The 25,896-nt window shown below is 49.3% G+C and overlaps 1 protein-coding gene across 1 annotated transcript in view; it reads left to right on the forward strand.

The window, feature by feature from the left end:
* The window catches only part of LOC147121601 (uncharacterized protein C6orf118-like), a 118,786-nt gene that overhangs the window by 23,874 nt on the left and 69,016 nt on the right, over nucleotides 1-25,896 (forward strand). Inside the window, exon 4 of the mRNA XM_085981970.1 lies at nucleotides 5,008-5,067. Within this exon, the coding sequence (XP_085838096.1) occupies nucleotides 5,008-5,067 (60 nt within the window). The remainder of the gene's footprint in view (nucleotides 1-5,007; nucleotides 5,068-25,896) is intronic.

Below are 25,896 nucleotides of genomic sequence, written 5' to 3' on the forward strand. Positions count from 1 at the left end.
TCCGATATAACTAATTGTCTAACTCTAAAACTTATTAAAAAAATTATATAAATCTGATTAAAACTCTTTCGTCTGCACCCTCTTCCTGTCTGTGTAACGACTTTCCATTGTCATATTTGTGTTACATTTTTTCTATCAACTTTTTCCTATTATCATTTCCTGTGTCCACATTTATAATATTTTTTTCTATGTAAACTCATCATATTGATTATGCAATTTGGCACCAGGTTCACTCAAACAGCTAAAAATGTTTCTGATTTTTTTTAAATTACCATTTCATTCCTCAGTAACTGAAATTTCTAATGTCTTGGAATTGCCGCTTTTGCTCAATGTTGTGATTCTGTGAGCTGAATTTGGATTATGCAGTCTGAGCGTGTGCAGTGCACCTAACTTCCCAGGATGCATGCGTACCGTTCAGTCAGCTATACTGATGGAATATTTTTCTTGTAGCACTTTCTGCTCAGTAGCTTCTCTTCAAAAAAAATTTGAAAAACAGGAGGACAATTTCAAAAGCTTTATTGAGGTAAAATCAATATAGTGTTTTCTGTTAAAACTGAGGCAGTGTGTGTTTGAGAGAGAAAAATGTTAGTATTCTCATTACACATGTGTTGCAGCTTTTGTGTCATAGAAATTTTAGGAAGTATATTAAGCTGAAAGAAAGAATGTGTGGCTTCACTTAATGTTACTACAATTTCCAAAAAAAACCACACCACCACTGGGGAGGGGGAGAAAAAGAAAGTGTGTGTGCGCATTGCTTTATTTAAAGTTGCTTCAATTAAAAAAAAGTCTAGTTCAATTTTGAAACTAATAAATTATCGCCTATTTTTTTTAAAATGGCCAGTGTGAGGCAGAGGGAGAGAAATTGGCAGAGAGATCGATAGAGATAGAGAGAAAGGCATGCATTTCTTTCCACATTCTCATTTACTTTTTTTCTTACAAAAAGTTGAATTTTGAAAACAATCAAGGCATCTTTGAGGGAAACAGATAGGAAGAAAGGGGAGGAGGGAAACTGGATGAGGAGGGTGAGGTGGGAGCATTCTCTTCCTCCCTGCCCTCTCTTCAATCTTCCCTCTCCCAGCTTTCCTCCTCCATCCTCCCACCCTTCCTCTCCCACCTTTTCCCCACCCCCTCCCACTCCCACCTTTCCCCCACTCCTTCTACTCCCACCTTTCCCCACCCCCTCCCACTCCCACCTTTCCCCCACTCCTTCTACTCCCACCTTTCCCCACCCCCTCCCACTCCCACCTTTCCCCCACTCCTTCTACTCCCACCTTTCCCCCACCCCCTCCCACTCCCACCTTTCCCCACCCCCTCCCACTCCCACCTTTCCCCCACCCCCTCCCACTCCCACCTTTCCCCCACCCCCTCCCACTCCCACCTTTCCCCCACCCCCTCCCACTCCCACCTTTCCCCACCCCCTCCCACTCCCACCTTTCCCCCACTCCTCCCACTCCCACCTTTCCCCACCCCCTCCCACTCCCACCTTTCCCCCACTCCCCTCCCACTCCCACCTTTCCCCCACCCCCTCCCACTCCCACCTTTCCCCACCCCCTCCCATCCCACCTTTCCCCCACCCCCTCCCACCTTTCCCCCACCCCCTCCCACTCCCACCTTTCCCCCACCCCCTCCCACTCCCACCTTTCCCCACCCCCTCCCATCCCACCTTTCCCCCACCCCCTCCCACCTTTCCCCCACCCCCTCCCACTCCCACCTTTCCCCCACCCCCTCCCACTCCCACCTTTCCCCACCCCCTCCCACTCCCACCTTTCCCCACCCCCTCCCACCTTTCCCCCACCCCCTCCCACTCCCACCTTTCCCCCACCCCCTCCCACTCCCACCTTTCCCCCACCCCCTCCCACTCCCACCTTTCCCCACCCCCTCCCACTCCCACCTTTCCCCCACCTTTCCCCCTCCCACTCCCACCTTTCCCCCACCCCCTCCCACCTTTCCCCCACCCCCTCCCACTCCCACCTTTCCCCCACCCCCTCCCACTCCCACCTTTCCCCCACCCCCTCCCACTCCCACCTTTCCCCCACCCCCTCCCACCTTTCCCCCACCCCCTCCCACCTTTTCCCCCACCCCCTCCCACTCCCACCTTTCCCCACCCCCTCCCACCTTTCCCCCACCCCCTCCCACTCCCACCTTTCCCCCACCCCCTCCCACTCCCACCTTTCCCCCACCCCCTCCCACTCCCACCTTTCCCCACCCCCTCCCCTCCCACCTTTCCCCCACTCCTCCCACTCCCACCTTTCCCCCACCCCCTCCCACTCCCACCTTTCCCCCACCCCCTCCCACTCCCACCTTTCCCCCACCCCCTCCCACTCCCACCTTTCCCCACCCCCTCCCCTCCCACCTTTCCCCCACTCCTCCCACTCCCACCTTTCCCCCACCCCCTCCCACTCCCACCTTTCCCCCACCCCCTCCCACTCCCACCTTTCCCCCACTCCTCCCACTCCCACCTTTCCCCCACCCCCTCCCACTCCCACCTTTCCCCACCCCCTCCCCTCCCACCTTTCCCCCACCCCCTCCCACTCCCACCTTTCCCCCACCCCCTCCCACTCCCACCTTTCCCCCACTCCTCCCACTCCCACCTTTCCCCACCCCCTCCCACTCCCACCTTTCCCCACTCCCTCCTTTCCCCCACCCCCTCCCACTCCCTCCTTTCCCCCACCCCCTCCCACCTTTCCCCACCCCCTCCCACCTTTCCCCCACCCCCTCCCACTCCCACCTTTCCCCCACCCCCTCCCACTCCCACCTTTCCCCCACTCCTCCCACTCCCACCTTTCCCCCACCCCCTCCCACTCCCACCTTTCCCCACCCCCTCCCCTCCCACCTTTCCCCCACCCCCTCCCACTCCCACCTTTCCCCCACTCCTCCCACTCCCACCTTTCCCCACCCCCTCCCACTCCCACCTTTCCCCACCCCCTCCCACTCCCTCCTTTCCCCCACCCCCTCCCACTCCCTCCTTTCCCCCACCCCCTCCCACCTTTCCCCACCCCCTCCCACTCCCACCTTTCCCCCACCCCCTCCCACCTTTCCCCCACCCCCTCCCACTCCCACCTTTCCCCACCCCCTCCCACTCCCTCCTTTCCCCCACCCCCTCCCACCTTTCCCCACCCCCTCCCGCTCCCACCTTTCCCCCACCCCCTCCCACTCCCACCTTTCCCCCACCCCCTCCCACTCCCACCTTTCCCCCACTCCTCCCACTCCCACCTTTCCCCCACCCCCTCCCACTCCCACCTTTCCCCCACCCCCTCCCACTCCCACCTTTCCCCCACCCCCTCCCACTCCCACCTTTCCCCAACCCCTCTTACTCCCACCTTTCCCCCACTCCTCCCACTCCCACCTTTCCCCACCCCCTCCCACTCCCACCTTTCCCCAACCCCTCTTACTCCCACCTTTCCCCCACTCCTCCCACTCCCACCTTTCCCCACCCCCTCCCACTCCCACCTTTCCCCCACTCCTCCCACTCCCACCTTTCCCCACCCCCTCCCACTCCCACCTTTCCCCCACCCCCTCCCACTCCCACCTTTCCCCAACCCCTCTTACTCCCACCTTTCCCCAGCCCCCCACTCCCACCTTTCCCCCACCCCCTCCCACTCCCACCTTTCCCCCACCCCCTCCCACTCCCACCTTTCCCCACGTCCTCCCACTCCCACCTTTCCCCACGTCCTCCCACTCCCACCTTTCCCCAACCCCTCTTACTCCCACCTATCCCCACCCCTCCCACTCCCACCTTTGCCCAACCCCTCCCACTCCCACCTTTAGTTTGCAGACGACACAAAGCTGGGTGGGCGTGTGTGCTGTGAGGAGGATGCAGAGAAACTCCAGTATGATTTGGACAGGTTGGGTGATTGGGCAGAAGCATGGCAGATGCAATATAACGTGGATAAATGCGAGATTATCCACTTTGGTGTCAAAAACAAGAAGGCAGATTATTATCTGAATGGCACTAGATTGGGAGAAGGGGAAGTGCAACGAGACCTGGGTGTCTTTGTGCACCAGTCGCTGAAGGTAAGCATGCAGGTGCAGCAGGCGGCTAAGAAGGCAAATGATATGTTGGCCTTCGTAGCGAGAGGGTTTGAGTACAGGAACAAGGATGTCTTGCTGCAGTTGTACAGGGCCTTGGTGAGACCACATCTTGAGTATTGTGTGCAGTTTTAGTCGCCTTATCTGAGGAAGGATGTTCTTGGCATGGAAGGAGTGCAGCGAAGATTCACCAGGCTGATACCTGGGATGGCAGGAATGACGTATGAGGAGAGATTGGGTCAATTGGGCTTGTACTCGCTGGAGTTTAGAAGAATGAGAGGGGATCTCATTGAAACTTATAAAATTCTAACAGGACTAGACAGACTAGATGCAGGAAGGATGTTCCCGATGGTCGGGGAGTCCAGAACCAGGGGTCACAGTCTAAGGATAAGGGGTAAGCCATTTAGGACAGAGATGAGGAGGAATTTCTTCACCCAGAGAGTGGTGAACCTGTGGAATTCTCTTCCACAGAAGGCAGTAGAGGCCAATTCATTAAATATATTCAAGAAGGAGTTTGATATATTTCTTAAGGCTAAAGGGATCAAGAGGTATGGGGAGAAAGCAGGGACAGGGTGCTGAATTTGGATGATCAGTCATGATCTCATTGAATGGCGGAGCAGGCTCGAGGGGCCGAATGGCCTACTCCTGCTCCTATCTTCTATGTTTCTATGTTTCCCCCACACCCTCCCTCTCCCACCTTTCCCCAACCCCTCCCACACCCACCTTTCCCCACCCCCTCCCACTCCCACCTTTCCCCAACCCCTCCCACTCCCACCCTCTCCTACTTCCACCTTTATCCCGTCCCACCTTTCTCCTTCCCCTTCCCCGTCTCTTTCCCTCTCCCCTCTCCTTTTTCAGGCTCTCTTATAGCAACAGTATTGTTGATTGTTACTACAGTTTAATCCACGTAAAGTGCTGCATATTGTTTCTATTTTTACTTTTTACGGTTTGCCTCTCTTCTGAATCTGCATCCCTCAGGCTGAATACGATGTGTACCTCACATCACTCCTGGAGTCCCAGCCAACTGATCAACACAAGGTAATGTGTTTAAAAATTGCAACTCTTCAAATGAGCAGAGATGTTGGGAAACTTTTGGAAAGAAATCAAAGTTGAAACTGTGTCACAGTATTTTAGGCAATGGTTGTGATCAGTAGAGCAGTGTGATGAGACCCACGTGGTACTGCTTTTTCACAGGCTTCTTTTATGCTGCAGATTCAACACAATATCACCCAAAGGTTCTTGTGCATTGCACAGCTCTATAAAAAAGAACTTGCATTTATATAGCACCTTTCACGCCTACAGGATGTCCCAAAGCACATTACATCCAATGAAGTACTTTATGAAGTGTAGTCATTGTTGTAATGCAGGAAACCTGGCAGCCAATTTGCGCACAACAAGCTCCCACAAACAGAAATGTGATGTCGACCAGTTAATATGTTTTAGTGATGTTGGTTGAGGGACAAATATTAGCCAAGACACTGGGAAAACTCCCTTGCTCTTCTTTGAATAGTGCCGTGGGATCTTTTACGCCCACCTGAGAGGGCAGACAGGGCTTCGGTTTAATGTCTCATCCGAAAGACAAAAACTGTAACTAAGCAATTGCAATAAGCAATAACTAAGCAACCCGAGGACACAAAATCTATTCTACAAAATAACCATCAACAGAAAAATGAAGTGAAGGTCATGTAAATGCATATTTTTTATAAAATTGCTTCTATCCTTGTTTCCTCCCAGAGTACTCCAACTCCCCCTTATGTCTGCAGTTCCTTCTCCAAGTTTGTTCCATTTTCTTTTCCTCCAATGTATATTTTACTTCATTGATTTTTTTTTCATCTTCTCTTACTATTTGTCTTCTGACCCATTTCCACTTTGCAAAACATCATTGACATGAATCTTGTCATTCATGTGAAAATTACTTATGTAATAATACTGGGCGGCCTGCTGGTGGCACTGTCCAGGGAGAGTATAAATACTCAGGCACGGGCCCAGCTGGTGCAGGACATTCTTTAACAGGAACTAGTGAAGGACACAACTAGATCTCCATGTTGAAAAACAGTTGATTAAATTGACTTAAGAAAACTACTAGGCACTTGGTCTGAGTATTAAACAAGGCTTTAATCAACTGTTTAATACTCGGACCAAGTGCCTAGTAGTTTTCTTACGTCAATCATATTAAAAATTGTTATATATGTCTGGGTGTGACGCAGCATTAAAATAATTCCTAAACATTCACTGTATAAATGGCGTACCACTCTGTTACAAATGCTAACCTCTAGTTTCCAGGGTGGTTAAAAGGAATTGAATTTGTCTGATCACTCCATAATTCTAAATGTTAGAAATCTATGATATTAGCTGCTCAAAATGCTGCTGCGTATGTTCTTATCCTTTGCCAAGCTCTTTTGGCTCCCTGTTCCCCGATGAACCAATTTCAATATCCTTATCCTCACATTTAGTTGCCTCATGGTCTTGCTCCACTCTTTTGATGATCTCCTTCAGCCTTATCCGCCGAGCTGCACCTTTCGTTCCTCTAATACTGGTCAACTCCTAGCAGCTATGGTACTGGATCAGCAACCCAGAGGTTGTGAGTTCACATGTGGGTCAGAATCCTGGAACTCCCTATTTAACAGCATTGGGGGAGCACCGTCACCACACGGACTGTAAGAAGGCCCACCACCACCTTCTCAGGGCAACTACGTATGGGCAATAAATGCTGGCCCTTACCTGCGATGCCCACATCTCAAGAATTGATCCAAAAAAAAAAACAAACCCCACCATGGCAAGTGATGAAATTGAATTCAACAAATCTGATAATTTGTGGGCTAGCACCTGAAAAAAGACCATGAAAGCTGCTGGATTGTTGTAAAATAAGAGCAGAGCTCCAACGCTACTGAATTTGTGTGATATTGATTTATTTTGATAGGGCAAGTTTGTGCAACAGAATGCTTTAGTTCTGGAAACCTGTTGATCATAACTGTGCTCAGAATTTCCCTGCTGCATTACAAAGGACTGAAGAGTTCCTCTCATATGGTGTCAGCCTTGGCTCGGTTGGTTGCAATCTTACCTCTGAGTGTCAGATGGTTGTGAGTTCGAGGCCTACTCCAGAGACACGAGCACACAATCTAGGCTGACACTCCAGTGCAGTACCGAGGGAGTGCTGCACTGTCGGAGGTGCCGTCTTTCGGATGAGACATGGACATAAATGATACCACGGCACTATTCAAAGATGAGCAGGGGAGTGCTCCCCGGTGTCCCGGCAAATATTTATCCCTCAACCAACACCTAACACAGATTCAAAAGCAAAATACTGCAGATGTTGGAAATCTGAAATGAAAACAGAAAATTTTGGAAATACTCATATGAATATATGAATTAGGAACAGGAGTAGGCCACTCGGCCCTTCGAGCCTGCTCCGCCATTCAATAAGATCATGGCTGATCCGATTACTCCACATTCCCGCCTACCCCCGATAACTTTTCACCCCCTTGCTTACCAAGAATCTATCTACCTCTGCCTTAAAAATATTCAAAGACTCTGCTTCCACCGCCCTCTGAGGAAGAGAGTTCCAAAGACTCACGACCCTCTGTGAGAAAAGAATTCTCCTCATCTCTGTCTTAAATGGGCGACCCCTTATTTTTAAACAGTGACCCCTAGCTCTAGATTCTCCCACAAGAGGAAACATCCTCTCCCCAGCCACCCTGTCCAGACCCCTCAGGATCTTATATGTTTCAATCAAGTCACCTCTTATTCTTCTAAACTCCAGCGGATACAAGCCTAGCCTGTCCAACCTTTCCTCATAAGACAACCTGCCCATTCCAGGTATTAGTCTAGTAAACCTTCTCTGAACTGCTTCCAACGCATTTATTTCCTTCCTTAAATAAGGAGACCAATACTGTACACAGTACTCCAGATGTGGTCTCATCAATGCCCTGTATAACTGAAGCATAACCTCCCTACTTTTGTATTCAATTCCCCTCTCAATAAATGAAAACATTCTATAAGCTTTCCTAATTACTTGCTGTACCTGCATAGTAACCTTTTGCGATTCATGCACTAGGACACCCAGATCCCTCTGCATCTCAGAGCTCTGCAATCTCTCACCATTTAGATAATATGCTTATTTTTTATTCTTCCTGCCAAAATGGACAACTTCACATTTTCCCACATTATACTCCATTTGCCAGATCTTTGCCCACTCACTTAACTTATCTATATCCCTTTGTAGCCTCCTTATGTCCTCTTCACAATTTACTTTCCTACCTATCTTTGCGTCATCAGTAAATTTAGCAACCATACCTTCGGTCCCTTCATCCAAGTCATTTATATAAATTGTAAAAAGTTGAGGCCCCAGCACTGATCCCTGTGGCACACCACTCGTTACATCTTGCCAATCAGAAAATGACCCATTTATGCCTACTCTCTGTTTCCTGTTAGCTAGCCAATCTTCTATCCATGCCAATATGTTACCCCCACACCATGAGCTTTTATTTTCCGCAATAACCTTTGATGTGGCACCTTATCAAATGCCTTCTGGAAATCTAAGTACAGTACATCCACCAGTTCCCCTTTATCCACAGCACATGTTACTTCCTCAAAGAACTCCAATAAATTGGTTAAACATGATTTCCCTTGCACAAAACCATGTTGACTCTGCCTGATTACTTTGAACTTTTCTAAATGCCCTGCTATAACGTCTTTAATAATAGCTTCTAACATCTTCCCTATGACAGATGTTAAGCTAACTGGTCTGTAGTTTCCTGTTTTCTGTCTCCCTCCCTTTTTGAATAAAGGAATTACATTAGCTATTTTCCAATCTAATAGAACTTTCCCCGAATCGAGGGAATTTTGGAAAATTAAAACCAACGCATCAACTATCTCGATAGCAAAATACTGCGGATGCTGGAAATCCGAAATAACAACAGGAAACGCTGGAAAAACTCAGCAGGCCAGGCAGCATCGGTGGAGAGAGAAAGAGAGTTAACGTTTCAGGTCGATGACCTTTCGCCAGAACTGGAAAAAAAGCAGGAAATGGAAAGCAAGTTTGGGGGCTGGGAAAAGGGGGAGGGGATGAAAGAACAAAAGGGAAGGTCAGTGATGTGATAGAAAGCAGGAGAGATTAATTATCTCACTAGCCACTTCTTTTAAGACCCTAGGATGAAGTCCATCAGGACCCGGGGACTTGTCAGCCTGCAGCTTCAACAATTTGCTCAGTACCACTTCCCTGGTGATTATAATTTTCTTGTGTTCCTCCCTCCCTTCCATTTCCTGATTTACAGCTATTTCTGGGATGTTACTTGTATCCTCTATAGTGAAGACCGATGCAAAATACCTGTTCAATTCAACTGCCATCTCCTTATTTTCCATGATTAATTCCCCAGACTCACTTTTTATAGGACCAACGCTCACTTTGTTAACTCTTTTCTTTTTAAAATATCTATAGCAACTCTTGCTATCTGTTTTTATATTTCTAGCTAGCTTTCTCTCGTACTCAAATTTTTCTCTCCTTATTAATCTTTTAGTCATTCTTTGCTGTTTTTTATATTCTGTCCAATCTTCTGACCTGTCACCCATCTTTGCGCAATTATATGCTTTTTCTTTAAGTTTAATACTATCTTTAACTTTTTTAGTTAACCACGGATGGTGGGTCCTCCCCTTGGAATTTTTCTTTCTTGTTGGAATGTATATATTCTGTGTATTTTGAAATATCCCCTTAAATGTCTGCCACTGCAACTCTACTGACCTATCCCTTAACCTAATTTGCCAGTTCACTTTAGCTAGCTCTGCTTTCATGCCCTCATAATTGCCCTTATTTAAGTTTAAAACACTCGTCTTGGACCCACTCTTCTCTATCTCAAACTGAATGTAAAATTCAACCATATTATGATCGCTGCTACCTAGGGGCGCCTTCACTGTGAGGTCATCAATTAATCCTATCTCGTTGCACAATACCAGGTCTAGTATAGCCTGCTCTCTGGTTGGCTCCAGAATGTGCTGTTGTAAGAAACTATCCTGAAAACATTCCATGAACTCCTCATCTATGCTACCTTTGCCCATCTGATTTTTCCAGTCTATATGCAGATTAAAATCCCCCATGATTATTGCCGTACCCTTCTGACCAGCTCCCATTATTTCTTCCTTTATACTCCATCCTACCATGTGGTTACTGTTAGGGGGCCTGTACACCACTCCCACAAGTGACTTCTTGCCTTTATTATTTCTCATCTCTACCCAAACCGCTTCTACATCCTGGTTTCCTGAACTTAGGTCATCCCTCTCTATTGTGCCAATACCATCATTAATTAACAGAGCCACCCCTCCACCTTTTCCCACCTTCCTGTCCTTCCTAAATGTCATGTACCCTTCCATATTCAGGTCCCAATCTATGTCATCCTGCAGCCATGTTTCTGTAATGGCTATCAGATCATATTTATTTATTTCTATTTGTGCTATCTGTTCATCTGTTTTGTTTCGAATGCTACATGCATTCAGATGCAAAGCCTTTAGTTTTGTCCTTTTATTTTTGTAACCTCTAGCCTTATCTGTTGATTTACTCTTAGATTTGTACTCTCTATCCCTTCCTGTCATGGTCTGTTTATCATTTCCCATATTAATACCTTTCTCTATTGCCTTGTCTCTAATCTTTGAATTACCACATCTTCCCAAATTTGATCCCATGCCCCCAATATTTAGTTTAAAGCCCTCTCTACCGCCCTTGTTATACGACTCACCAGAACACTGGTCCCAGCACGGTTCAGGTGAAGACTGTCCCAACGATACAGATCCCACTTTCCCCAGTACTGGTGCCAGTGCCCCAGGAATTGAAACCTATTTCTCCCACCCCAGTCTTTGAGCCACGCATTCATCTCTCTAATTTTATTTACCCTATGCCAATTTGCTCGTGGTTCAGGTAATAATGCAGACATTATTACCCTTGAAGTTCTGCTTTTTAATTTAGCCCCTAGCTGCTCATACTCTCAGGTCAAGCAGCATCTGTGGAGAGAGAAACAGAGTTAATGTTTCGGGTTAATGACCTTTCGTCAGAACTGGAAAAATTTAGAGATGTAACAGGTTTTAAGCAAGTGCAGGGGCAGAGAGGGGTGGAGGGGAGGAAAGGACAAAAGGGAAGGTCTGTGATAGGGTGGAAGGCAGGAGAGATTAAGAGACAAAAGGGATGATTGTGCAAGGCGAAAGGAGATGGTAATGGGGCAAGTAAAGAAACAAAAGATTGGTCTAGAAGAGATGTAAATGGGAATGGCAGAACCATGAACAGTTGCCATCTGAAAAATTAGGGGCAGAGATTATGGTCTGAAATTGTTAAACTCAGTGTTGAGTCCAGAAGGCTGTAAAGTGCCTAATCGAAAGATGAGGTGCTGTTCCTTGAGCTTACTTCGAGCTTCATTGCAAAAGTGTAAGAGGCCGATGACAAAGGTCAGAGTGGGAGCAGAGTGGAGAATTAAAGTGACAGGCGACCGGAAGCTCGGGGTCACCCTTACGGACTGTGTGGAGGTGTTCCACAAAGCGGTCGCCCAATCTGCGTTTGGTCTCTCCAATGTAGAGGAGACCGCATCGTGAGCAGCGAATACTGTTTACTAAATTGCAAGAAGTACAAGTAAATCGCTGTTTCACCTGGAAGGAGTGTTTGGGGCCCTGGACAGTGGGAAGGGAGGAGGCAAAAAGGCAGGTGTTGCATCTCCTGCGCTTGCACGGGAAGATGCCATGGGAAGGGGAGGGGGTGTTGGGGTGATAGAGGAGTGGACCAGGGTGTTGCAGAGGGAACGACCCCTTCAGAATGCTGGAAGGGGAGGGGAGGGGAAGATATGTTTGGTGGTTTTATTATTGTTCTAAAATGACTGCAGTGGCGAGTGGACCAGTTTTGTCAGTTCTCTGATAAAATGAATTGGGAGTCGCTGATTCCCAACTCCTGATTGATTAGGACTGAATGGAGGATCCGACAGATACTTGTGTCAAGTGGAATTTAATGTGAGGAAGCACAAGATAAGACATTTCAGGAGAAACCACCTTGTGTGAGGTTGGTCTGTGGGGAGAGCGTGGAAGTCAGCTGCAGAAATCAACTCCGTTGTTGTGGAGACTTGACGCTATGTTGATTTCAACGGCTGAGTGTTGTCCGGAGGTGGTGGTGGCTTGGCTCCCCCCCTGCCCACCATGTGCATCCCCCAGGAGGGGGTTTGACAGGTTCAAGGGGATCCTGAAGAAAAGGACCAACATTTTCTATCAGTTATTTAGATCGTCAGTTATTCAACAGGGCGCTGTCATTGATTGGTTTCACCTTGGCTGTTACTGCATCACTTTGAAACTGACCGCTATTGTTCCTGATATTGATCATGGCTCCTGTCGATTTCTGATTTCTACCGTGGCTGTTCAGGATTTTTGGTTTATTTCTGAGAAACTTGCTTCAAGATTTTCTTTCAAACTGTTGCTTTATAGAATCTTCATTTTTATTTATAGAATTTAAGAACCTTACCTTATTGACAGTAGAAACAACGTTGATTGGAACTTCTCACTGCATCTTCTGACCAACCACCATCGACTAACATGCTTTATAATCTCTCGTTTAATCATTCCTTTGTAACTGAATCCCCGTGTCCACCCGCATGCATGTTTTGGCTGCCGCTCCAGACCTGAGCTCCATCACTTCTATCTCTTCCTTTTTCTTTCTTCATTACCTTCCCCTGGCCTTCATGCCTCCTTTTCTTTCTCTGCCATCATGTACTCTACCCTCACTAACCCCTATTCTCCACTACTCATCACCCTTTCTACTTTCCTGCTGCCGCTTAAGGTGTGGCTCCCTCCTAAACAATTCCACAGCTTCCCTCTGTACCTCTCTTGGCATCCTTCGAAAGGCCCACCGAGGCCCTCGTCGCTGCTTCCTAGCGAGCAGCAACCCCAATTGCCCCATCTTACTCTCTCCCCGCCCTAAGTGTCTGCTGCGGGCTAATCTGGCCAACCTCCTCCCTATCCCTCCCTGCTCTGCCCCTCTGGACTCTGCCAGTAAATTAGGTATCATCGCCCCTCTCCGCATTTCCCTTCAAAATGTACATCTATATATATAAACGGATCGATCTGTCTGTCTTCCGGTGTGCGTCTGTCCGGCTATGCGCTCGAAAGTTATAGAGCGTACCTACGCGTGCGTTACGTCAAAAGAAAGCTTACGGTTCCAAAACGGTCGTAAGCATATTTACGTTTTGGCCGGACAAAAATTGCACCCGCAGTATCCAAAAAACGTTCAAAATTCCGCTCATTAGCATCTCATTATCCGCTCATTAGCAATAGAGTGACGTCGAGGTCGACCAATCGTACGCCGGGTTTCTGGCGCGTGCGAGCGGGCCCTCCTACAGTCGAGTGACGGGACGATTGACCAATCCTACGCTTTGGTGACCTGACAGTCGACCAATCGGTGCCTGTGTGGGCGGGCCTTATCGTTCTGAACCGAGGTGAGTAGCCGCCATCTTGATTCCAAACTTTTCATTTCTTTTTCCCGCTTTCTGCGTCTTTAAAAAAAAAGTTCCTTTTAAAACAGAAATTCTTTTAAAAAAAAGTTAATTACTTTTAGAAATTGTTTAAAAAAAAAGTTAATTACGTTCTAAATCTTTTATCCAATCTCATTAATTTTCCTACCTTTCCCCGTTTTTGCAGGTAGGCCTCTAAGCCTGGGCGTCTGTTGCCAGCCATGCTGGACCCTAGGCAATTGTTTTGTGGCAAGCTCCTCCCACCCCTCACCCCCCACTTCGGTCTCCCCCATCACATGATGGTTGACCAATCCTATGGCGTGTGTGGGCGGGGCCTGATGCTTAATAAGACAGAATAAATAAAAGTTACTTTAGTCTTCACGAGCACTGGAGTGACTGCAGCAACTATTGCAACGTAAGTGAAGAGATAGAGAATAAATAATTCAGTTTTTATATCTTCTAACTTTATATCTTCTTTCCTTAAAAAACTTTCGGTTTTCAAAAGGCGAAAGTTTTTTAAGGAAAGAAGATATAAAGTTAGAAGATATACAAAAACCGAAAGTTTTTAAGGAAAGAACATATAAAGTTAGAAGATTTCCGATTTTGTACTTTGCAGCTACTTTTTTTTTAAAAAGTAAAGAAATTTTGCAGTTTTTATTAAGAATTTTTTTTTTTCCGTGCTTCCAAGCGACATGAGAAAATGGCCGCCGGCTTCTTCACGCACCTTCAAGGCTGGCCGCACCCACCCTGAAGGCTGGCAGACAGCTTTTTTTTCTTTCTGCACCCGCTCCCTATCCCCTCTCCTCGGTGCCCCCCCCCCCGTCAAGGGTTAACCCGGCAACCGGCTCTGGAGATCGGGAGGGGAGGAGGGTTACCCCGGCAACTGGGCCCGGTCATCTTTCATCCTGGCAGCAGTTCAATGCAGCGACACCACAGCGCCATACTTGATCCTGGCGGCACGACAATTTCCTCGTGACGTCATCTTTGAACATGGCGGAACTTCAATGTGGGCCCGAACAGCGCCATCTTTAGTCTGGGCTGCCCGGTTTCTTCCTCCTTCCCTCTCTCCTTCCCCCTCCCTCCCTCGCGCGCTCTCTTCCCCAGTCGCGCGCTCTCTTCCCCAGTCGCGCGCTCTCTTCCCCAGTCGCGCGCTCTCTTCCCCAGTCGCGCGCTCTCTTCCCCAGTCGCGCGCTCTCTTCCCCAGTCGCGCGCTCTCTTCCCCAGTCGCGCGCTCTCTTCCCCAGTCGCGCGCTCTCTTCCCCAGTCGCGCGCTCTCTTCCCCAGTCGCGCGCTCTCTTCCCCAGTCGCGCGCTCTCTTCCCCAGTCGCGCGCTCTCTTCCCCAGTCGCGCGCTCTCTTCCCCAGTCGCGCGCTCTCTTCCCCAGTCGCGCGCTCTCTTCCCCAGTCGCGCGCTCTCTTCCCCAGTCGCGCGCTCTCTTCCCCAGTCGCGCGCTCTCTTCCCCAGTCGCGCGCTCTCTTCCCCAGTCGCGCGCTCTCTTCCCCAGTCGCGCGCTCTCTTCCCCAGTCGCGCGCTCTCTTCCCCAGTCCCGCTCTCTCTTCCCCAGTCCCGCTCTCTCTTCCCCAGTCCCGCTCTCTCTTCCCCAGTCCCGCTCTCTCTTCCCCAGTCCCGCTCTCTCTTCCCCAGTCCCGCTCTCTCTTCCCCAGTCCCGCTCTCTCTTCCCCAGTCCCGCTCTCTCTTCCCCAGTCCCGCTCTCTCTTCCCCAGTCCCGCTCTCTCTTCCCCAGTCCCGCTCTCCCTCTTCCCCCCCAGTCGCTCTCCCTCTTCCCCCCCAGTCGCTCTCCCTCTTCCCCCCCAGTCGCTCTCCCTCTTCCCCCCCAGTCGCTCTCCCTCTTCCCCCCCCAGTCGCTCTCCCTCGTCCCCCACCCCAGTCGCTCTCCCTCTTCCCCCCCCAGTCGCTCTCCCTCTTCCCCCCACCCCCAGTCGCTCTCCCTCTTCCCCCCCCAGTCGCTCTCCCTCTTCCCCCCCCCCCAGTCGCTCTCCCTCTTCCCCCCCCAGTCGCTCTCCCTCTTCCCCCCCCAGTCGCTCTCCCTCTTTCCCCCCCCCCAGTCGCTCTCCCTCGTCCCCCACCCCAGTCGCTCTCCCTCTTCCCCCCCCAGTCGCTCTCCCTCTTCCCCCCCCCCAGTCGCTCTCCCTCTTCCCCCCCCAGTCGCTCTCCCTCTTCCCCCCCCAGTCGCTCTCCCTCTTCCCCCCCCAGTCGCTCTCCCTCTTCCCCCCCCCAGTCGCTCTCCCTCTTCCCCCCCCAGTCGCTCTCCCTCTTCCCCCCCAGTCGCTCTCCCTCTTCCCCCCCCAGTCGCTCTCCCTCTTCCCCCCCCAGTCGCTCTCCCTCTTCCCCCCCCAGTCGCTCTCCCTCTTTCCCCCCCCAGTCGCTCTCCCTCTTTCCCCCCCCAGTCGCTCTCCCTCTTTCCCCCCCCAGTCGCTCTCCCTCTTTCCCCCCCCAGTCGCTCTCCCTCTTTCCCCCCCCAGTCGCTCTCCCTCTTCCCCCCCCAGTCGCTCTCCCTCTTCCCCCCCCCAGTCGCTCTCCCTCTTCCCCCCCCCAGTCGCTCTCCCTCTTCCCCCCCCCCAGTCGCTCTCCCTCTTCCCCCCCAGTCGCTCTCCCTCTTCCCCCCCAGTCGCTCTCCCTCTTCCCCCCCAGTCGCTCTCCCTCTTCCCCCCCAGTCGCTCTCCCTCTTCCCCCCCAGTCGCTCTCCCTCTTCCCCCCCAGTCGCTCTCCCTCTTCCCCCCCAGTCGCTCTCCCTCTTCCCCCCAGTCGCTCTCTCTCTTCCCCCCCCAGTCGCTCTCTCTCTTCCCCCCCAGTCGCTCTCTCTCTTCCCCCCCAGTCGCTCTCTCTCTTTCCCCCCCCCCCAAGTCGCTCTCTCTCTTCCCCCCCCCCCCCCCCGTCGCTCTCTCTCTCTTCCAACAACAACATGCCCTCGAAAAAGTCTCGGCACCGCCGGGCACTCCAGCTAGTCTATCTATATATATAAAAGGATCGTTCTGTCTGTCTGTCCTCGGGTGTGCGTCTGTCCGGCTATGCGCTCGAAAGTTATAGAGCGTACCTACGCGTGCGTTACGTCAAAAGAAAACTTACCGTTCCAAAACGGTCGTAAGCGTATTTACGTTTCGGCTGGACGAAAATTGTTCGTGCCTTATGCAAAAAACCTTCAAAATTAAACTCATTATCTGCTACTTAGCATTGATTGACTGACGTCAAGGTTCGACCAATCCTGTGCCGTCACGATTGACCAATCCTACAGTTCAGTTGCCTGATGGTTGGCCAATCGCTGCGTCTGTGGGCGGGACTAATCGTTTTCATCTCAGGGATGTGGCAGCCATTGCCTCAAGCTAAAAACCCCATTTACTTCCAGCTCAAACTACTCTGCTCATCCAGCTTTGAAAAAGTTAGTATCTCTTTTAAAAATAACATAAGATTTACCAAAAATGTTTTATAAGTACTTTCACTTTCATCTTTCAAGGTATTAAAAGGTAGAAATGTTGCCCGGCAGCAGATTGAGAGAGGGACACAGACAGGGCCCAAAAGCCTGGGACTCAATTTAAAATGTTGCCCGGCAGCAGATTCACAGAGGGACATAGAGAGGCCCCAAAGCCTGGGACTCGATTTAAACCGCCCGGCCCAAAACAGCCCTGGCAAAGCCGGGCTCCCCCAGCTAGTTCATTTATAAATAAGGGCCTTGCCATCCATGACCTTATTGTGGATGATCAAATGGGCGGTTTAAATCGAGTCCCAGGCTTTGGGGCCTGTCTCTCTGTCCCTTTGTGAATCTGCTGCCGGGCAACATTTTAAATTGAGTCCCAGGCTTTGGGCCCTGTCCCTGTGTCCCTCTCTCAATCTGCTGCCGGGCAACATTTCTACCTTTTAATACCTTGAAAGATGAAAGTGAAAGTACTTATAAAACGTTTTTGGTAAATCTTATGTTATTTTTAAAAGAGATACTAACTTTTTCGAAGCTGGATTAGCAGATTTTGAGCTGGAAGTAAATGGGGTTCTTAGCTTCAGGCAATGGCTGCCAGATCCCTGAGATGAAAAGGATTAGTCCCGCCCACACACACACCGATTGGCCAACCACGTGGCCTCGCTATCCCCACTGTAACCATAAGGCAATCTCCGACCATTTCCTTATATCACTCTCTACCTATATTCCCTTTCCCCCTCCTAAACCCACTTCCTTTTGTATCTGCCCCTGGAAAAAATCTCTCCCTCAAGTCCCTTACCACTGCACATTCTAATTCCCAACTACCTAGCTTTTGGCCTAGAATTCTTCATGACATTTCTGCAGCTACTGACTTACTAAATCACACCCTCTCCACCACCTTTGAAGCCCTTGTCCCCACGAAAATCATGACACTCTCTCACCCTAGTCATTCCCCCATGTATACCCCTTATCTCAGTTCCCTTAAGTCCAAGGGACGCAGACTTGAATGTCTTTGGCGGACAACTGGTCTAACCATCCAACACTAGATTTGGCTAGATCGTATAAAGCAGTACCGGGTCCTGCTCTCCATCACTAAAACTGCCCACTATTCCAAGATCATCGAGGACTGCAAAAATAACACCAGGCTTCTCTTCTCCACTCAAACCATCAACTCAAACCACCCTCCCCTACCTCCTCCTCCCTCACCTCCAACAATAAATGTGAGGAGCTCACAGACTTCTTTGTTAAAAAGATCAATAACATCCGTTCAACTGCTCCTGCTTTCAATTCCCTCTCTTCCCCTAGCCCACCGAACCTTACCTCCTCACCGTTTTCCCCCTGCCCTAACCCGGTTTGCATATTTCTCTCCTATCTCCCCATTTGCCCTTTCAAAGCTCATCTTGTCAATGAGACTGACCTCCTGCTCTCTCGACCCTATTCCTACTAAATTGCTGATCACCCAACTTTCCTTCCTGGCTCCCATGTTAGCGAATATTGTTAACGGTTCTCTCTCCTCCGGTATTGTCCCCCTTTCCTTCAAATCTGCCGTCATCTCCCCTCTCCTCAAAAAACCAACCCTTTACCTCTCCGTCCTTGCAAACTATCACCCCATCTCCAACCTCCATTTCCTCTCCAAAGTTCTTGAACGTGTTGTCGCCTCCCAAATCTGTGCCCCTCTTTCCCAGAACTCTTTATTTGAATCCCTCCCTGCCTCGGTACAGGAAACTCTCGTTTAAACGGCACCTAAATATCCGGAATTCTCTATTAACCGGCAAAATTCTCACTCCGAAAACAACACCTCAATAACCGGAAATGTTGCCGAGTCCGAGTCTCCCGCGGTGGCCGAGTTAGTCAGTGGGGGTAGTTCTCCAAACTGCCACTACTCGGCTTCTTGGCGCTGTCGGAAGTCGGAACACCTCAATACCCCTGTAACAGGAGTCTGACTCTCCCGCGCTGCCGGTAATCTCTTCTGATCTGCCATTTTACAGGGGTACTGTGTGTCTCCCACGCTGCTGGTAGTCATTGCATTGCATTACCCTCAACTGGCAGTACTGTACTTAATCAAGCATCTTCCACCATCCATTTAGCACAACATTCTGTAGGTGAGTACCCAATTACTGTATACTGCACATTTCTTGATTTTTTAATTTTTCTTTGTTAAAAATAGCCTCGGTAGATAACCCTCGCTGTCATCCGGAATTTTTGATCAACCGGCAACACGCCGGTCCCGTCAGTGCCGGATACCAAGGAGTTTCCTGTACTGAAACTGCTCTTACCAAGGTTACAAATGACATCCTAATTGACTGTGACAAGGGTAATCTCTCCCTTCTCGTCCTTCTTGACCTGTCTGCAGCCTTTGACACGGCTGACCACAAAATTCTGCTCCAACACCTCTCCACCGTCGTCCAGCTGGACGGGACGGGACGGCACTCTCTTGGTTTCAGTCCTATCTTTCCAGCTGTAACCATAGAATCACCTGTAACAGCTTCTCTTCCCACTCCCGTACTGTCACCTCTGGTGTCCCCAAGGATCTATCCTTGGCCCCCTCCTATTTACTTGCTGCCCCTCGGTGACATCATCTGGCAACACAATTTGAGTTTTCACATGTATGCTGATGATACCGAGCTCTCCCTCTCCTCCACCTCTCTTGAACCCTCCACCGTCTCTATGCTATCAGACTGCTTGTACGACATCCAGCACTGGATGAGTGGAAATTTCCTTCAATTAAATATCAGGAAGACCGAAGCCATTGTCTTCGGTTCATGCCACAAACTCCGTTCTCTTTCCACTGATCAATCTCTCTCCCCGGCAACTGTCTAAGGCTGACCAGGTCTGTTCGCAACCATGGTGTTTGATCACAAATTAAGCTTCCTACCTCATATCTATTCTATCAAAAGACCGCCCATTTTCACCTTTGTAATATTGCTTGTCTAGGCCCTTACCTCAACTTATCTGCTGCCGAAATCCTCATCCATGCCTTTATCACCTCTAGACTTGACTATTCCAATGTATTAATGGCCGTCCTCCCTAGTTCTACCCTCCATAAACTTGAGGTCATCCAAAACTCTGCCATCTGTGTGCTAACTCGCACCAAGTCCCGCTCACCCATCTCCCCTGTGCTTGCTGACCTCCATTGGCTTCCAATTAGGCAACGCCTTGATTTAAAAATTCTCATCTTTGTTTTCAAATCCCTCCATGGCCTCGCCCCTCCTTATCTCTCCTGTTGTTGTTGTTGTGGGATCACACTGGAAATGGCGGAAATGGCGGCGGAAGATCCGTTGAATGGAGGCTGGGAGGGTGGAAGGTGAGGACAGGTTTCTGGGAGGGAGGGGAAGGGGTGAGAGCAGAAGTGCAGGAACTGGAACGGACACAATCGAGGGCCCTATCAAACACAGTGGAGGGGAATCCTTGGTTGAGGAGAAAGGAAGACGTATTGGAAGCATCGGTATGGAAGGCGGCAACATCGGAACAGATGCGACGGAAACGGAAAAACTGGGAGAATGGAATAGAGTCCATACAGGAAGCGGGGTGGGAGGAAGTGTAGTCGAGGCAGCTGTGGGAGTCAGTGGACTTATAGTGGATATTGGTCGATAGCCTATCCCCAGAAATGGAGACAGAGAAGTCGAGGAAGGGAAGAGTTGGAGATGGACCATGTGAAGGTGAGAGAAGGCTGGAAATTGGAAGCAAAGTGAATGAAATTTTCCAGTTCAGGGTGAGAGCAGGAAACCGCACCGATACATTCATCAATGTACCGGAAAAAGAGGTGAGGGAGGGGACCTGAGTAGGACTGGAATAAAGAATGTTCCACACATCCCACGAAAAGGCAGGTATAGCCAGGACCCATACACCTTTTATTTAGAGAAAGTGAGTGGAGTCAAAGGAGAAGTTGTTCAATATGAGAACAAGTTCAGCCAGGCGGAGGAGGGTAGTGGTGGCTGTGGCCTGCTTGGGCCTCTGTTCAAGGAAGAAGAGGAGCGCCTGCAGGCCGTCCTGGTGGGGGATGGAGGTGTAGAGGGATTGGACGTCCATAGTGAAAAGGAGATGGTTGGGGCCAGGAAACTGGAAATTGCTAAAGTGGCAGAAAGTGTCAGAAGAGTGGTGGATGTAGGTGGGAAGAGACTGGACAAGGGGAGAAAATGGAGTCTCGATAGGAAGAAATCCGTTCTGTGGGGCAAGAACAGGTTGAAATGATGGGTCTTCCAGGACAGTCCTGTTTGTGGACCTTGGGAAGGAGGTAGAAGCGGGGTTGGAGGACTTTGAGGTTGACGGCCGTGGAGGGAAGATCTCCAGAGGGGATGAGGTCAGTGACAGTCTTGGAAACAATGGGTTGATGTTCGGTAGTGGAATCATGGTCCGGGGGAGGTAGGAAGAGGTGTCAGAGAGTTAGCGTTCAGCCTCCACTAGGTAGAGGTCGGTTCGGCAAACAACAACAGTGCCACCCTTGTCAGCAGGTTTAATGATAATGTTGGGGTTGGATCTGAGAGAATGGAGTGCTGCAAATTCAGAGGGAGGTAGGTTGGAGTGAGTGAGAGGAGCAGAGAAATTGAGACGGCCGATGTCACGCCGGCAGTTCCCAACGAAAAGATCTAGAGAGGGTAAGAGGCCAGAGGGAGGGGTCCAGGTGGAATGAGAATTCTGAAGACAGGAAAAGCGTCCCCTGTGTAGGGGGAAGACTCCTGGCCAAAGAAGTGGGCACGGAGGTGAAAGCGATGGAAGAAAAGCTCAGCATTGTGCCGCACTCGAAATTCATTGAGGTGGGAGCGTAAGAGGATGAAGCTGAGGCCGTTGCTGAGGACTGATCGTTCGGGGTCAGAGAGGGGAAGGTCAGAGGGGATAGTGAAAACATGGCAGGGGGTGAGATTGGAAGAAGGGATGGGCTCAGAGGAAAGTGAAGGGGAAGAAGCGTCCGGAGAGGCGTTGGTGTCCAAGAGTTGTTGAAGCTTACGATCCTTGACACCTGAAAGGAAGAAAAAACTGTAGTGTATGTGCCTTTAAGAGCCCCATGTGTGCTGTAATGCCGGTAATGGCCACTCGGGCTATATAAGCCTGTATATTGTGTTATATCCGTTAGTTCCCCTCCAGACTTTGTTTAGTAAACACCTATGAAACCAACTCCTGTCTTCAGGGTCTCTATCAACACACAGACACAACAGTGGCGATGAAGTGGAAACGGACTTACCTGCAATTCGGCAGCACCTCAAGGACATCGATTCCTCGGGCATCCAGAAGAATCAAGAAAGTAAAAAAAGCTGTGGTTTCACCAGCTGGCCAAGCTGGTGGCAGGTACTGCACTAATCCTTCCTGGGCGTCAGGCTGGGGCTCCAGCGGCTGGTTCTACAGCTGGGCCAAGCAGCGAAAGTGGAGGCAAGCAGTAACAGACGGGGAGGGAGCACTCGGGAGACGGCCGGCGCTGCAAACAGGTCGGCGTTCAGACCTAGAGAGGAAGTCCGGCGGGAACGAGTCTCCAACTGTAAATAAATAAATAAAAAAAGAACGGAAACCGCGGGAAACAGCGTTGTCATTGGCAGCAGCGACGGGAAAGCGCGGGAAGCGCCATATCTTTTCTGCAGAAAAGAAAGAAAAGCGCGGGAAGCGCCATATCTTTTCTAAGATGCCTAAGTCTGGTAATATTGATGCTTTTGATAGAGGATTGGACCACATATGTGGAAAGAGTGGAGGTATATTGCACTGCAAATGGAATAGAAGATGAAAAAAAAGCTTCAGTACTGCTAAATCTAATGGGCGCAAAGACATACGGGCTGTTACGAAATTTAATCACTCCAGCCAAACCAAAGGACAAGGATTTTAAAGAAATTGTTGATACCCTACAGGAGCAGTTAAACCCAACACCGCTGCTGATAGCGGAACGATTCAAATTCTTCAAGAGAAATCAACACAAGAATGAAAGTAACGCTGGTTACCTCACCGAATTAAGAAAGCTATCAAAATACTGCCAATTCGGGGCAGGACTAGCAGATTATCTTCGAGACAAATTCGTCTGCGGTCTCTTAAGTGAAGGAACACAGAAAAGGCTGCTTTCTGAAAAAGATTTAACACTGGACAAGGCTTTCAGTATGGCTGTATCATACGAAGCAGCCGCAAGAGGAGCTGCAGAAATACAACAAAAGACACAGGACTTCGGCACCCATGAAATGACACAGGGTTTCAAGAGATGTTTTCGCTGCGGCAGATCCACCCATGACCAGAGGGACTGCTGGTTCAAGGACAAAGCATGCAGGCAATGCGGAAAGATTGGACACATTGCACCGGTATGCCGATCTGGACAAAATAAATCCACAGACAGGAAAAAAAAAATCAATAAAGAAAAGTACAGAAAGGTACAAATGATGACGGACAGTAGCTCCGAAGACCAGAAGAGCGATAGCGACTCCGAAAACAAGAGACAAAGCTGTCTCAAATTACATAATGTACTTGCCAAAGATGATTACCAGACCATTTGGGTTACCCTCACGATAGCAGGGTCCCCAGTTAAAATGGAGCTAGATACAGGATCAGCTCTGACCGTAATAAATCGACGGGATTACGAGAGGCTATTTCCGCATATACCTTTAAAAGACACATCCATTATCTTGAAAACATATACGGGGCAGAAAGTATACCCCAAAGGAAAAATAAGGGTGCCTGTTGTATACAACGGCAAGGAAATACAAAAGTTGTATTTATACATTCTACAAGATGGTGGTCCACCGCTGTTAGGACGTGAATGGATCAGGAAAATACGTTTAGACTGGCACTCCATTCGGGCACTGACGGTGACCAGTAAGAAAAAAAACGATGATGACGTCATACCTGAACGATTAAAAGACATCTTGGCCAACACCAAAGAAGTGTTTCAAGAGAAACTAGGAACCTTGAAAGGCATCACCGCCTCAATAAAAGTGGAAGATGCAGCAATTCCCAAGTTTTTTAAAGCAAGACCAGTGCCATACGCAATTCGTCCAGCAGTCGAGGCAGAGCTGGAGAATTTGGAAAATGCAGGCGTATTATCCAAAATAGATTGGAGCGAGTGGGCAACACCCATCGTTCCAGTCATGAAGAAAGCATTGAATAATGATAAATCTGAAGAACAGAGAAAAATTCGCATCTGTGGAGACTTCAAGGTGATGGTAAACCCGGTCCTTCACACGGTACAGTATCCTCTTCCGAGGATAGAAGATATTTTCGCCTCACTATCCGAAGGGAAACGTTTCACCAAAATTGACTTGGCACAGGCATATCTACAGATGGAGGTTGAAGAGGCCTCTAAGAAATATCTCACGATAAATACACACAAAGGTCTATACCAGTACAATCGACTGGTTTTCGGAGTAGCATCTGCTCCAGCTATCTGGCAAAGAGCTATGGAGCAAGTCCTCCAAGGGATTCCGGGGCCTCAATGCTACCTAGACGACACCCTTGTAACAGGAGAAAACGACAACGAGCACCTTGCCAATTTGGAGCAGGTGCTCACTAGGCTGAGAGAACGGGGCCTACGAGCAAATCGCCCCAAGTGTGAATTTTTCCAAAATCAAATATCATATTGTGGCCACATAATTAATAAGGAAGGGTTGCATAAGTCACCTGAAAAAATTGAAGCGGTCATAAAAGCCCCAGCACCTGAAAATGTTTCACAATTAAGGTCGTTCCTGGGATTAATAAATTACTATCATAAATTTTTACCGAACTTATCAACTCTTCTACACCCTCTTAATGAACTGCTACAAACAGGAGTAATTTGGAAATGGAGCGAAGACTGTAAATGTGCCTTCCATAAATGCAAAGACTTAATCACGTCCAAAGAAGTTTTGGCTCATTACAACCCATCACTGCCAATCAGACTGGCGTGCGATGCATCCCCTTACGGCATAGGAGCAGTATTATCGCATAAATTCCCTGATGGCTCGGAACGGCCGATAGCTTTTGCGTCACGCTCATTGAACTCAGCTGAGCGTAACTATGCTCAAATCGACAGGGAAGCACTCAGCCTGGTATGGGGAGTGAAGAAATTCAACCATTACCTACATGGACAAAAATTTACCTTGTTGACTGACCATCAACCCCTCATCTCCATATTCAACCCTAAAAAGGGTGTTCCCATTATGACAGCGCAAAGGCTACAGAGGTGGTCCCTTTTTCTAGGGGCACACCAATACAACATAGAATACAAAGGATCAAAACAGCATGGGAATGCTGACGGTTTATCGCGCCTACCGTTGCCAACGGTAGAAGAGGCACCTACAGTAGACCCAGTGGAGATGTTCCACTCAACCATAGTGGAATGTCTACCAGTAACAAATTCTGCCATTGAAAAGGAAACGAGAAATGACCCGACTCTCTCACGAGTCTACGACTTAACGGTGAAGGGATGGCCAGCACATGGCGAACCACTGTTGCCAGCATTCTCGCAAAGAAGAGAACAGCTGTCAGTATGCCGAGGAACCTTGATGTGTGGATCCAGAGTGGTGATTCCACCCAAACTCCAGGATAAAGTGCTAAAGGAGCTTCACGAGGGGCATCTGGGTGGAGTGAAAATGAAGAACCAAGCCAGAGCGTTTGTATGGTGGCCAGGTATCGATGGAGACATAGAAGAAATGACCAAGAGCTGCCTAGGATGCCAGAAGGTCCAAAACGCTCCACCCCAAGCCCCTCTACATCCATGGGAGTGGCCCTCATCTCCCTGGCAAAGGGTACACTTCGACTTTGCTGGTCCATTTATGGACTCAATGTTCTTAATCGTGGTTGATGCACACTCCAAGTGGCCGGAGGTAATAAAGATGTCCTCCACCACCACGGAAAAAACAATCACAGTATTAAGGACCATATTTGCCAGGAATGGGCTGCGGGAACAGATCTGTTCTGATAATGGACCGCAATTTGTGTCCGAAGAATTCAGGAAGTTCTTAAAAAACAATGGGGTTAAGCACTACACGTCCGCCCCATACCATCCCGCCACCAATGGATTGGCTGAAAGGT

The sequence above is a fragment of the Somniosus microcephalus genome, chromosome 3, assembly GCF_052327205.1.
Source record: "Somniosus microcephalus isolate GS21.2 chromosome 3, FLI_Smic_1.0, whole genome shotgun sequence".
NCBI lineage: Eukaryota > Metazoa > Chordata > Chondrichthyes > Squaliformes > Somniosidae > Somniosus > Somniosus microcephalus.